The sequence below is a fragment of the Sinocyclocheilus anshuiensis genome, unplaced genomic scaffold, assembly GCF_001515605.1.
Source record: "Sinocyclocheilus anshuiensis isolate Anshui unplaced genomic scaffold, SAMN03320099.WGS_v1.1 scaffold2717, whole genome shotgun sequence".
Classification (NCBI taxonomy): domain Eukaryota; kingdom Metazoa; phylum Chordata; class Actinopteri; order Cypriniformes; family Cyprinidae; genus Sinocyclocheilus; species Sinocyclocheilus anshuiensis.
Window position 1 is genome coordinate 44,403 of NW_015551161.1, and position 12,336 is coordinate 56,738.

General features: G+C 37.2%; 1 protein-coding gene across 1 annotated transcript; it reads right to left on the minus strand.

Annotated features, from left to right (window-relative positions):
• Nucleotides 1-10,155: 10,155 nt before the first annotated feature.
• Nucleotides 10,156-11,919, minus strand: LOC107663330 (gastrula zinc finger protein XlCGF8.2DB-like; the record flags this gene model as incomplete). Its single annotated transcript, XM_016453539.1, has 2 exons — nucleotides 10,156-10,345; nucleotides 11,414-11,919. Coding segments are annotated over 2 exons (558 nt in total), but the record flags the coding sequence as incomplete, so codon positions are not given.
• Nucleotides 11,920-12,336: the final 417 nt, after the last annotated feature.

Here is a 12,336-nt window from a genome sequence, read left to right on the forward strand (position 1 = left end):
TCCCTGAAACTCTCAACGAATGAGGTACATTGATATTTCATATATTGTTATTTGTAAAACATTATAGGCACAAATAACATGTTTCTACAGGGAGAACTCATTACCACGGGAAGTAGGGGTGCTGAGGGTGCTGCAGCACCCCCTGGAGCATAGCCCACGAAAAAATGGGGGTGCGGTGTTAAAAATAATTGAATGAACAATTTGTAACAAAAAATAAATAAATATTAATTTGTATATTCATAAAAAAAATAATTGAAAAAAAGTAGCCTAAGCCTACAATGACAAGAAGCCACAGTTGAGTTAAGTTGAATCAAATTGATTGTGAAAGTCATTTGAACTTATTAAACTGACTTAAAAAAAATCATTTGTTGCCATGATTTTGATTGTATTGTTACCTATAATGTCTGCGCCGTACCCAAATTAAGAATTAACGACCAATTACAGACATGGCAAAGAGACAGCAGAGAAAGAATGAGAGCGTCTACCTGCAGCATTCTCACATCTGTAGTGCTTATTTTGTTCTTCAACATTAGATCTTTCCTATTCTTGAAACAAAATTAATGCTTAAGGCTGATTCAATATTACTCTTAATGAAAAAAAAAACACACACAACATCAGCAATGCTACAATGACAAAGTTGCTTATTAAACATAACCTTAATGAACAGAACGAATAAGACTGATGTACCCGATTGATTGGCCGATTTTTGGCATTTTTTAATTAATCGGCATCGGCCGATTGTGCTGCAAATTTGGCCGATTTATAGGCAGGCGCATCTGCGGGCAGCTAAGCGTTGTTGCGGAACGCCAGAGAATCTCTCTCTGGCTGCGTGAGAGACCGAGCAACTCACACTCTGCAGCCGCTTCTTGTTCACACACAGCTTCAGCTAATGATGGCAGGGCAAAAAAGACCATTTCGAAAGCGTAATTATGTTTTACCCTACTAGAATTGATGCCGGAAAGTTCTAATTTTCATAAGTGCAACAAGTCATTTGCATGTGAAAGTAGAAACGCATGCAATTCAGACGAAACTTCTGGGTTGATTATAACTTGCACGCTAACTTTCCTCATGAAATGTGTGTGTAGGTCCAACAATAGCATCCACGATGTCATCACTGGTGGCCAGTGCATTCTTAAGCAGTTATGAGCAGCGGGCTGTGTAATATGTGTGAAATCTTTTATTTTTGTTATCACTTGGCCATTTGACTTACAGCAGTGTCCAGTGTTTCCCATACAATGAGTTATTTGTGGCAGCTCGTCACCGCCACAAATAGATTTCCCAAAAGGCTTATACATTGTTGTATAAAATGAGCACTGCACGTTTCAAAATTAAAATGCAGCGCTGGTGTTTTTATATGAATGTATCTTTGAAAAGAACTGACTGTCTTCAGAAAAGCTTCGATGTCACCATCGGTTGCCCTGATTTCTAAATATCGGCCAGAGAAAAACCCATATCGGTCAACCTCTACAGGTACATCTCAAAAAATTAGAATATCATCAAAGGTCAATATTTTTTGTCACTCATTTCAGAAAGTGAAACCCATATATTATATAGATTCATTACACATAGAGTGAAATATTCCAAGCCAGACAATGTCAGAAGCGTCTTACCTGGGCTGTGGAGAAGAAGAACTGGACTGTTGCTCTGTGGACCAAAGTCCTCTTTTCAGATGAAAGTAAATTTTGCATTTCATTTGGAAATCAAGGTCCCAGAGTCTGGAGGAAGAGTGGAGAGGCACAGAAACCATGTTGCTTGAAGTCCAGTGTGAAGTTTCCACAGTCAGTGATGATTTGGGCTGCCATGTCATCTGCTGGTGTTGGTCCACTGGGTTTTCTGAAGTCCACAGTCAACGCAGCCATCTACCAGGAAATTTTAGAGCACTTCATGATTCCTTCTGCTGACAAGCTTTTATATATATATATATACATACACTGTGTGATTTTGGCCAAGACTGTGTCAGCCTCGACACGAGGATGCACGGTTTTTGTTCAAATCAAAGCAGAACACACAAATCAAAACACACGTAGAAAACTTATCCTTGTAGCGCGGTTGACACAGAAGAGCGTACATAGTTTGCGTCCTGGGGATATTATCCAAAATGGCGCTACGGTAACGTGAAGACACAGAGCAGGTAAATTATTGAATATAGTCATTATTTTAATTTTCTTTGTGTACAAAAAGTATTCTCGTTGCTTCATAAGATTCAGATTGGACCACTGACGGCAGATGGACTATTCTGATCATTTCTTTCATACTTTTCTGGACCTTGACAGTGTAATTTACTTGGCAGTCTATGGGACAGTCACGAGCCTCCCAGTTTTCATCTAAAATATCATAAATTGTGTTTCGAGGACGAACAAAGCTTTCACGGGTTTTGAATGACATGGGGGTAAGTGATTAATGTCAAAATTTTCATTTTAACCCTTTAAGAGCATTTCTGAGAAGTTTTATACATACGGGCTCTTGATAACATTAATGTTCTTCAGCCTACACTAAAAATGCTGGGTTATATGAGTTATGCCTGTTGGGTCATTATGTTGGGTTATTTTTCCAGTGTTGGGTAGTTTTTGTGTAACCCAGCTGTTGGGTTAGTGGGTGGCTGCTCGCACTTATCCCCTAAACCAGGGGTCTGCAACCTTCAATGTCAAAAGAGACATTTTGGCCCATTTCCCACCAAATAATGTTCACAACAACGATGAAATGATGAATGTAGGGTGTTTCAGTGAGTACTAATCTGAACACCTCTGATTGGCTACTGCATACATAAGCTCAATGTGCAATGCTGTAAAAAAAGAAATATGAAGCAGCATGAGCAGACATAAATTTAATGCCACAGTTGACACTTTTCATCTAATTTTCACTTTATTCACTTTATTATACGTCACAAAAGAAAAAAAAGAGGGGAAATGTGCAAAAGATCACTCATCTTACTAAAAAAGGCTAATATTATCACTAATGTTATGGTGTTTTGCTTGCCCGTTATTACACATAGATCAACAACAATCAATTTCTGTCTAACTTCAAAAAGAAAAAAAATGCATTTTTTGTGGGGATATGGTATTTTTACATTTATTTGGCTGAATTTGTCAAAGTTGATGTAAACTGAATTTCCTTTAGAGGAGGCAGAAGGCTTTGCCCAGAGCTCCACACAAGCTAGAGCTGCCACTGTGTGCCATTCTTCTTCTACAGTATTATACTGAACTGACCAGCAACTTCAGTGATTAAGAAACACTCTTGCTGTGTGATTCAGTTGCAAATTATGCCAAATTATAGAAAAGTTTGTGTTTTTCAGGGTATTTTGTTACTTTTCTAGATGATTTGATATTTTATAATAGTGAATTTATCATTTAAAAACATAAAGAAAAAAGTAAAAATGAATGACTAATAAGCCAGTAAGTGCTCCTCTGCTGCTTTCTACTGGTTAAAGTGGTAACTTGATGTATTATTTATTTTTAAATATTTGTTTGTTTACCACAAAATGTATTTGGTTATCCCATAAAATAACATTTAAATTGGATCATTTTTAGAGCTTTAAAGTGCTGTAAATCGTTGTGTTGTCACTGAAAAGTGCTTGAATTTCTCTCTTAAGTTTGTACAAACCCTGAAATTAATGAGGTAATAACATTTGACTATTTCACCATGGTATCTGAAGTTAGCATTAGTTTTCTACATCAGCGCTGTTTGTTCTGTTTATAACAGATAATTCTGTGCAGAATTCAAGCGCTTCTTTCTTGATGCTCGTCTTCACTTGTAAACTGATGGAGATATTACAGCATTTATTGGTGAAGTGCAGTGGGAGGAGCTTCACTGATGATGCGTTTACAGTGGGAGGAGCTTCATTGAAGGTGAATTGCAGCATGTGAGGAGCTGAACTGCCAAAATCATAATAAAAAAAGATATATAACTTACTGCAGATCGTTTTCACAGCACAATATAAATAATGTAATTTTTTTTTTTTTTTTCAAATAATGGTAAGAAAAATACTTGAACATGAACACATACATAAACACAGAAATGCATCTACAGATTTAATTGAAGACATCAGCATAATAAATGAGGTGAAAACAGGAACTACTGACATGAAATAAAGAGTCTTTTCAGCAGACACCAGATCTCCTGTAAATTGCCACTTAAAGCTCCTTTCATTGAAGACATCAGCATAATAAATGAGGAGCAAACAGGAGCTACTGACAAATAAAGAGTCTTTTCAGCAGCTCTGTTAATATTGATGAGCCTCAGACGATCAACACTCTCAGAATAAAGTGAGATGATCTGCTGATGATCCTGAATGTCTTGTTGAATGAGTGTTGATCGTCTGAGGCTCATCAACAACTAGTTTGTCAAATACTGACAATGATACACACTTCAGCTTTTAACGTGTAATAACCTACTTTTACATCCTACATTTAACAGTAATCTTTGCTTTGAGATGTCATGAAATTTTGTATGAAAATGTACTTGTGTGATTACAGGTGCTGTGAGAAAAAGTCAACACAGATACTTGTTACTTATTTCAATGTTTTTGTCGTACTCTTGTCCTAAGGTTATCATAGTCAGCCGGATCCGGTCCGTATCCTCCCTGTGGCCAGCAATGAACGTGTTAGGCCAGGAGCTGCTAGGACCACAATGCAGTTTTATCCTGCTTCTAGTCACTGTTAATCCAGTCGTCCACTACTGGCTAAACGGCAGCCCTGCTGGACAGACTACAACTTCTCCTCTGATCAAATGACAGCGTGACGTATCCTGATCTTCAAGCAGTAGCAGCTGGATGAAGTATTCTGAATGACATCAGTCCACAATCTCACTAGTGAAGCAGCCTGAGATCATAATCACACCATCTTTGTTCATTTATCCAGAGGAGAGCTGAGCTGACTGCTCCTGGTTTCTCCCAAGCTGTTTTTTCTTCGTTTCAGTCACCTGCTGGAGTTTGGGTTCCACTGTCACCTCTGGCTTGCTTAGCTGGGGTTTACTGTCACCTCTGGCTTGCTTAGTTGGGGTTTAAAAGAAACTGAATATTCAAGAATAATATTGATTTGATTGTACTGACACTATTGCATAATGACAAGACTTGAACTGAACTTAGTTGGATTATGATATCACAGTTTTCTCCAGAGCTGCTTTATCGCCAAGACTTTGTTTCATAATGCATTAATTTTGCAACATTTTCACTGATATTGAATTTTATTAAATCAACATCAAGCTGACACAAAGTGAATAATGAAACTTTTGTGTGCTATAAAATTCCTTATGGCTGAATTGAACTAATTCATTCGTAAATATTAACTTTACAAAGTTATTGAACTGAATTGTCTTTTTAGAGGTAAAGTTTTTCATTAAATAAAACAATGTTTTTGTACAATTTGTGGTTGCATTTTATTTTTCTTCATGTAATTACCTACTTTTTATAGAGCGTTTCATTATTACTGGCCAAGAAAAGTTTAGATTTTTTCCAAGTTTTTAATGATTTTGTGGTTTATTAATATTAATAAAGGGAGACATATTACACTTTTATAGAGCAGTCTAGTCTATATAATGTTTGTTGGCTCTATTTTAGGTATTTCCATAGCTAGTTTTGGCCAGATTACCCATTTTAAATAAGGTATAGACCCACTAAATGAACGGGTCCAGATCGGATCCGGGCCGGATGAGCTACTTCATGAACGGGTCCGGATTGGATCCGGGCCGGATGAACCACTTTATTAGCGGATCCGGGTAGGGTCTGGACCGGATCCGGTCTGGATCCGTAATCCTTATCTGTTCCAGATCCGTTGCGCTGTGCAAGTGGTGCATTTTGCTATCTGGGATGTTTCCTCTGTATGTGCACTGTATGTGTACTGAGAGAGTGTGCAGTGGAACTCACTGATGTCTTCACAGACATGTTCAACATCTCGCTAAGCCAGGCTGTTGTCCCCACATGCTTCAAAGCTACCACCATCATTCCAGTCCCAAAGAAGCCGTCTCCATCCTGCTTCAATGACTACCGTCCAGTTGCACTTACCCCTATCCTCATGAAGTGCTTTGAACGGCTAGTCATGCACCACATCAAGTCTGCCCTCCCTCCCTCCCTGGACCCCTTCCAGTTTGCATATCGGTCCAACCGCTCGACCGATGATGCCATCGCCACTACCCTCCACTCAGCACTCACACACCTGGACAAAAAAGACTCATACGTCAGAATGCTCTTCATAGACTTCAGTTCAGAATTCAACACAATCATCCCTCAACAGCAGTTCGGGTCGGCAGCAACACATCCAGCACCATCACACTGAACACTGGGGCCCCCCAAGGATGTGTGCTGAGCCCCCTCCTCTTCACTCTGCTGACAATTCATGATTAATACAAATCTTCTACAATGTCACTTCCTGTGTGTCATAATTTTGTTTTTATAAGGAGGAAAATCATGACAGAAGTAACAAGGTTGAGTGAAACAGATAAAGCTAATAAAATGGTTAATTTAACACTAGTTAAAGCAGTTCCTCTAGACTTTGAGCATGTGAAATTTCTACAGACACTGCAACTTTGAGGCATGTTTACAAGCGTATATAACAAATAATGATCATTATATATTAAATATATAATCAAATCCACTTTACTGCAAAAGTTTGTGTTCTTCATAGCGAAATTCGCTCGAGTCCCACATTCACATGCGCATGAATGAAAGTCAGCGGAAGGAAAAATCTAGAGTGAGCGGCCCGTAATAATTTATAAGTTTTTAGTAAAATAAATTAAATATCAGTCTGAAAGTTGGTGTCAAAAATATGGCAGTATTGTATTTTTATGTTAATATCACATTAGAAAATTGTGTCATTGTAGAAGATTTTTATTGTATTTTATTTTTATATGGTCATGTATTTAACTGTGTGTGCTCAAATATAACGAGCTGCTATTAAGAGAACATGTGATGATCTTGTGCTGACTGAGACCTCTTTGTGTTACTATTATGCGGTCACGAGGAGATGTAGACCAGCTATAGTGGTCTGAATGATATGTATTGTTTATGGCAGGGCCTGAATTTCATTTTTTTAAACTGGGGGGAATTCCCCACTTACATGGGTCACCAAATTTATCCAAGATAAATTTTGACGCAGCGGGGCTAAATTAATAATCTTCATTTATTTATGTCTACAGATTTTAATGTATGGTGGTTTTCAAAACAGCTTAACAAAATTTGTCATCTCTCCTCCAAACTTTCTAATGTTTTATCAAAAAATCTGATCAAAAATGAGCCTTCCCATTACGAGGTGATATTTGACTCCTTAAAGTGATTTACAGGGGAATTTTATTTTTACCTTTGTAATGGCATTTTTCTAACTTTATTAAAAGTATGTCATCTTTTGTCAAATTTAAAAATATATATTTATCCGATTTTTAAAATTTCTAATTAAAACACAAGAACAAGTTGAATAAGAAGAATAAGTTACCAATCAAATGAAATCAGTATTAACAAAATTAATTTGTACAGTTTCTAACTTTATTAAAAGTATGTAATCTTTTGTCAAATTTAAAAATATATATTTATAAGCTTTTTAAAATGTCTAATTAAAACATAAGAACAAGTAGAATAAGTTACCAATCGAATGAAATCAGTATTAACAAAATTAATTTGTACAGAGGTGGAACAGAAGAACACAAAAGTGGCATGTAGATGTATTTTCAGACATTTAACACTAGAGCCGCCACGGGGTACATTTTTTTCATGCATACGCAGATATTTCTTGATGCTGCTGTGTTTACGGAAGAACGAGAAAAAATAAAAGATTTGATAGGGATAGCTCTGGCTTTTGTGTGGATGAGCCCTAAGTAGATCCTTTTCAAATCCAGCACTTTCAGATCTGATGCTGCATCCTAAACTAATGTGAAACAATAATGCATCAAGCAATAAAATATCATCTGGATAAATCTGTCCTAACCAGTCATTACAAGTGACATGACATAGAAATATTATCTAAAGTTTTCACAGTGAATAAAGTTCATCTTCAAAGCCAGCAGATTTAAAGGGGTCATATGACGTTGCTAAAAAGAACATTATGTTGTGTATTTGGTGTAATGAAATGTGTTTATGCGGCTTAAAGTTAAAAAAACACATTATTTTCCACATACTGTACATTATTGTTTCTCCTCTATGCCCCGCCGATCTGAAATGCGTAGATTTTTACAAAGCTCATCGGTCTGAAAAGCGAGGTGTGCTGTGATTGGCCAGCTATCCAGTGCATTGTGATTGGCCGAATACCTCAAGCGTGTGACGGAAATGTTACGCCCTTCACCATACTGTGATGCCGTGTCCCGGCACGACGAGACAAAATCAATAAAACCCATTACAAACAAGGCATTTGTAGCATCCAGTGGGGACATAATTACTGATTATAATGATTTATACTGTCTTTTTACGCATTTCGTTGCGTATCATGCTGCGTAAACATAAAACCATGTTGTGATCGGAGAAACGACAAACAACAAGCTCTGCTCTACACTGCTCAAAACTCAAATTTGGAGTTCACATTTAGGAAATGCAGATGCAAGATATACTGTCATGTAGCTTTGCAACTGATTGTTCTGTGCTTCTCTTGTAAGTATAATGAACACCTGAACCCGGCATTAAACGAGCCCTGGGACTAAATTATGAAAGACTTTAGTATCGATAAGCTCTAATGGTAACTGTTCTTCTTTTGGTGCTGGGGAAATTAAGGAAATACACTTAAAATATATTATTGGTACATAAATATTATCATGCTAACTGTATCTTGCCAACTGATTGTACATGCGATAATATCAAGACATTCCTCTGTGATGGGTTTTCGTTTTTTGCAATCCAGAAGCTAGGTCTCTATTGTACTTTAGGGCTGTATGATTAATCTAATTTTATTTTCGATTGAGTTTGACTTCCCGAGGATTATGAAAACAATCTGTTTGAGTTAAAGCAATATATTAGAGAAAATCTGATGTGTCTTGAGGACTTTATGGTCGCCACGTGCGTGTGTCTGTTAAGTCCACGTAATAGCAAGTTCTGCGGCTAAATGTGGCTAAAGTTTACAGTCTCATGAGAGTGGCTTGTCGCCCCACTGAAGTGAGAGGCAGGGTGAACAGAGCTCATTAGCATTTAAAGGAACAAGCACCGAAATGGCTCGCTATGAACAGAGCTGTTTTTGACAGGGTAAAAATGGTGTTGTTTTACACTACAATTACGAAATTTTAACCAAAGCATGTTATGGACTTTTTATTAAGACCCTAAAGAATCATATAAACTTGTGGAAAATGGGCATCCGATGACCCCTTTAACATGTGAGTCTCAAGGTATCCTTTACGCGCCAAAGACTTTCCACACCGAGAGCAAGTTCAGTTCAGTTCATCTTTATTTATTTCCCAAAGGCAATTTGGTTGCAGCACACAAGCATTTCACATAAACAACAAAAACACAATACAACAAACACAATCCATTTCCTTCCTAAAAAGTTCTAACCTTAAATTTAAAAACTTTACAGCTGAGGGGATAAATTAATGTCTCAACCGATTTGTTTTACTAATAGGGGTTCTATAACGAATGCCAGAAGGGAGAAGGACAAACTCTTGATACATAGGGTGGGAATCATCTAACAAAATGCTCTGGGCTTTACCCAAAACTTGTCTATGATATAACTGGACCATAGTCATCTGCTTCCTCCCCGTTGTTTTACTTCCCTGGTTTACAATACTCTCAAGACAATTCTTGTTTTTCACATTTAGAGAATTAAACCAGCACAACAGTGAAAAAGATAACAGTAACTCAATATAGGATCTGTAGAACATGCACATCAATGTTTTGTCCACATTAAATTACCTTAGATTCCGCAAGCAATACAATCTTTGCTGCCCCCTCTTACACAAAACCTCAGTATTGGGAGAAAATTACAATTTGTTATCCAAAACAGTACCCAAATACTTGTACTGTTAAACACTCTCAATGCCTACTCCATTAATGAGTGTTTGCTTATACTAAATAGATTCCCCCTAGAGTTAAAATCAATAGTCATCTCCTTAGTTTTAGAAACATTACGTTTTAAGAAAGCATTCTGACACCACATAATAAAATCATCAACCACAGGACCATGCATGGAGTCCTCCTCACTCATTAAGCTAACAATTACAGAATCATCAGCACATTTTATAATATGCCTATTTCTATAACTACTCTTACAGTCATTTGTGTACAAGATAAATAATAAAGCAGAGAGGACACATCCTTGAGGTGATCCAGTAGATGACAACAGCCATTCAGAAAAACAGTCATTTACTTTAACTCTTTAAGGTGAAAGGCTTTTATGAAGAGTGAGTTACCAAATGAACCTTGCAGTGTCCTTTCTGTGTAAAACTCTTTCCACACTAAGAGCAGGTGAAAGGAATTTACCCCGTATGAACTGACATGTGTAAAACTCTTTCCACACTGAGAGCAGCTGAAAGGCTTTTCTGAAGAGTGCAGGGACGCGGGAAGTAGGGGTGCTGAGGGGGCTGCAGCACCCCGTTTTCACATGGTTGCAAATGCAACGCCAAGTTTGTTCATTTAAATTTATTCAGTTTTAGCATTTAATAATTTATTTGTAATGATCTCTGAAATGTAAATTGTAAGTGGGCTATAATAAACCCATGTTTATCTTTATAAACATGATTAATTTTACTTGTGATGTTTTCTATATGGGATGATTAGCCTAATCCTCATGAACACGTGACGCTGGCGCGTGGTTTCAGACATGAACTATACAGAATGCGAACAAGATTAACTTTAATACAAGGAGATAATGGCGCAAAAGCGAATATCAGATTTTTTTTAAATGCCCATCCCAGCAAAAACTTTCCAAAATCGGCATCCAAACAATACCAGCCCCAGCACCGACGTAAGTGAACCAGCCACCCCCCTTCACCCGACACGGACACACACAGCACCCCCAACCGAAAACATCTTCCCGCGCCCCTGGAAGAGTGAGTTACCAAATGATTATTAAGTTGTCCTCTCTGTGTACAAGTCTTTCCACACTGAGAGCAGCTGAAAGACTTTTTCCCAGTATGAATTAACATGTGATCGTTAAGGTTTGATTTAACTCTAAACGTCTTTCCACACTGAGAGCAAGTGAAAGGCTTTTCCCCAGTATGAATTAACATGTGATCGTTAAGGTTTGATTTAACTCTAAACGTCTTTCCACACTGAGAGCAAGTGAAAGGCTTTTCCCCAGTATGAATTAACATGTGATCGTTAAGGTTTGATTTAACTCTAAACGTCTTTCCACACTGAGAGCAAGTGAAAGGCTTTTCCCCAGTATGAATTAACATGTGATCGTTAAGGTTTGATTTAACTCTAAACGTCTTTCCACACTGAGAGCAAGTGAAAGGCTTTTCCCCAGTATGAATTAACATGTGATCGTTAAGGTTTGATTTAACTCTAAACGTCTTTCCACACTGAGAGCAAGTGAAAGGCTTTTTCCCAGTATGAATTAACATGTGAGTCTTAAGGCTTGATTTGTGTGTAAAACTCTTTCCACACTGAGAGCAGCTGAAAGGCCTTTTGACTTGGTCTCCTTTCTGTTTAAAAGTCTTTCCACACTGAGAGCAGGAGAAAGGCTTTTCCCCAGTATGAATTAACATGTGCCTCTTAAGGCTTGATTTATGTGTAAAACTCTTTCCACACTGAGAGCAGCTGACAGGCTTTATTCCAGCATGAATTAACATGTGAGTCTTAAGGTATCCTTTACTTGTGAAACTCTTTCCACACTGAAAGCAGCTGAAAGGCTTTTCTGAAGTGTGAGTTACCAAATGATTCTCAAGCTGTCCTTTCTGTGTAAAACTCTTTCCACACTGAAAGCATTTTAACGGTTTCTTTTTAATGTGAATTTTCATGTGGAATTTAAGGCTTTCTTTTCGATTGAAAATTTCTCCACACTGTTGGCAGGTGTAAGAGCTCTCTCCAGTATGAACTCTCAAGTGGGGTTTGTTAAAGTTTATAGTTTGTGTTTTTTGAGCTTTTATTGGTGAGGAAGTCTTTTCAGTTTGTGAGCAACTTATACATTTTTCTTCAGTTTTGAAATAATGTTTTTCATTTTGATCTTTATCTTCTGTTTCGTTCATTATTTATTTTTGCTTTTTTACTTTTCTCTGTATATTTATTTATTTATTTTTGCTTTTTTACATTTTTTTTGTACATTTATTTTTAATTATGGCAGGATTAGCATTCCATAAAAAAACAGTCATAAGGGTCAATTTTTGTAAATTGTGTAAATTGAAATTGTACATTTCATAATCTGAAAGCTGAATAAATAAGCTTTGCATTGATGTATGGTTTGTTAGGATAGGACAATATTTGGCCGAGATACA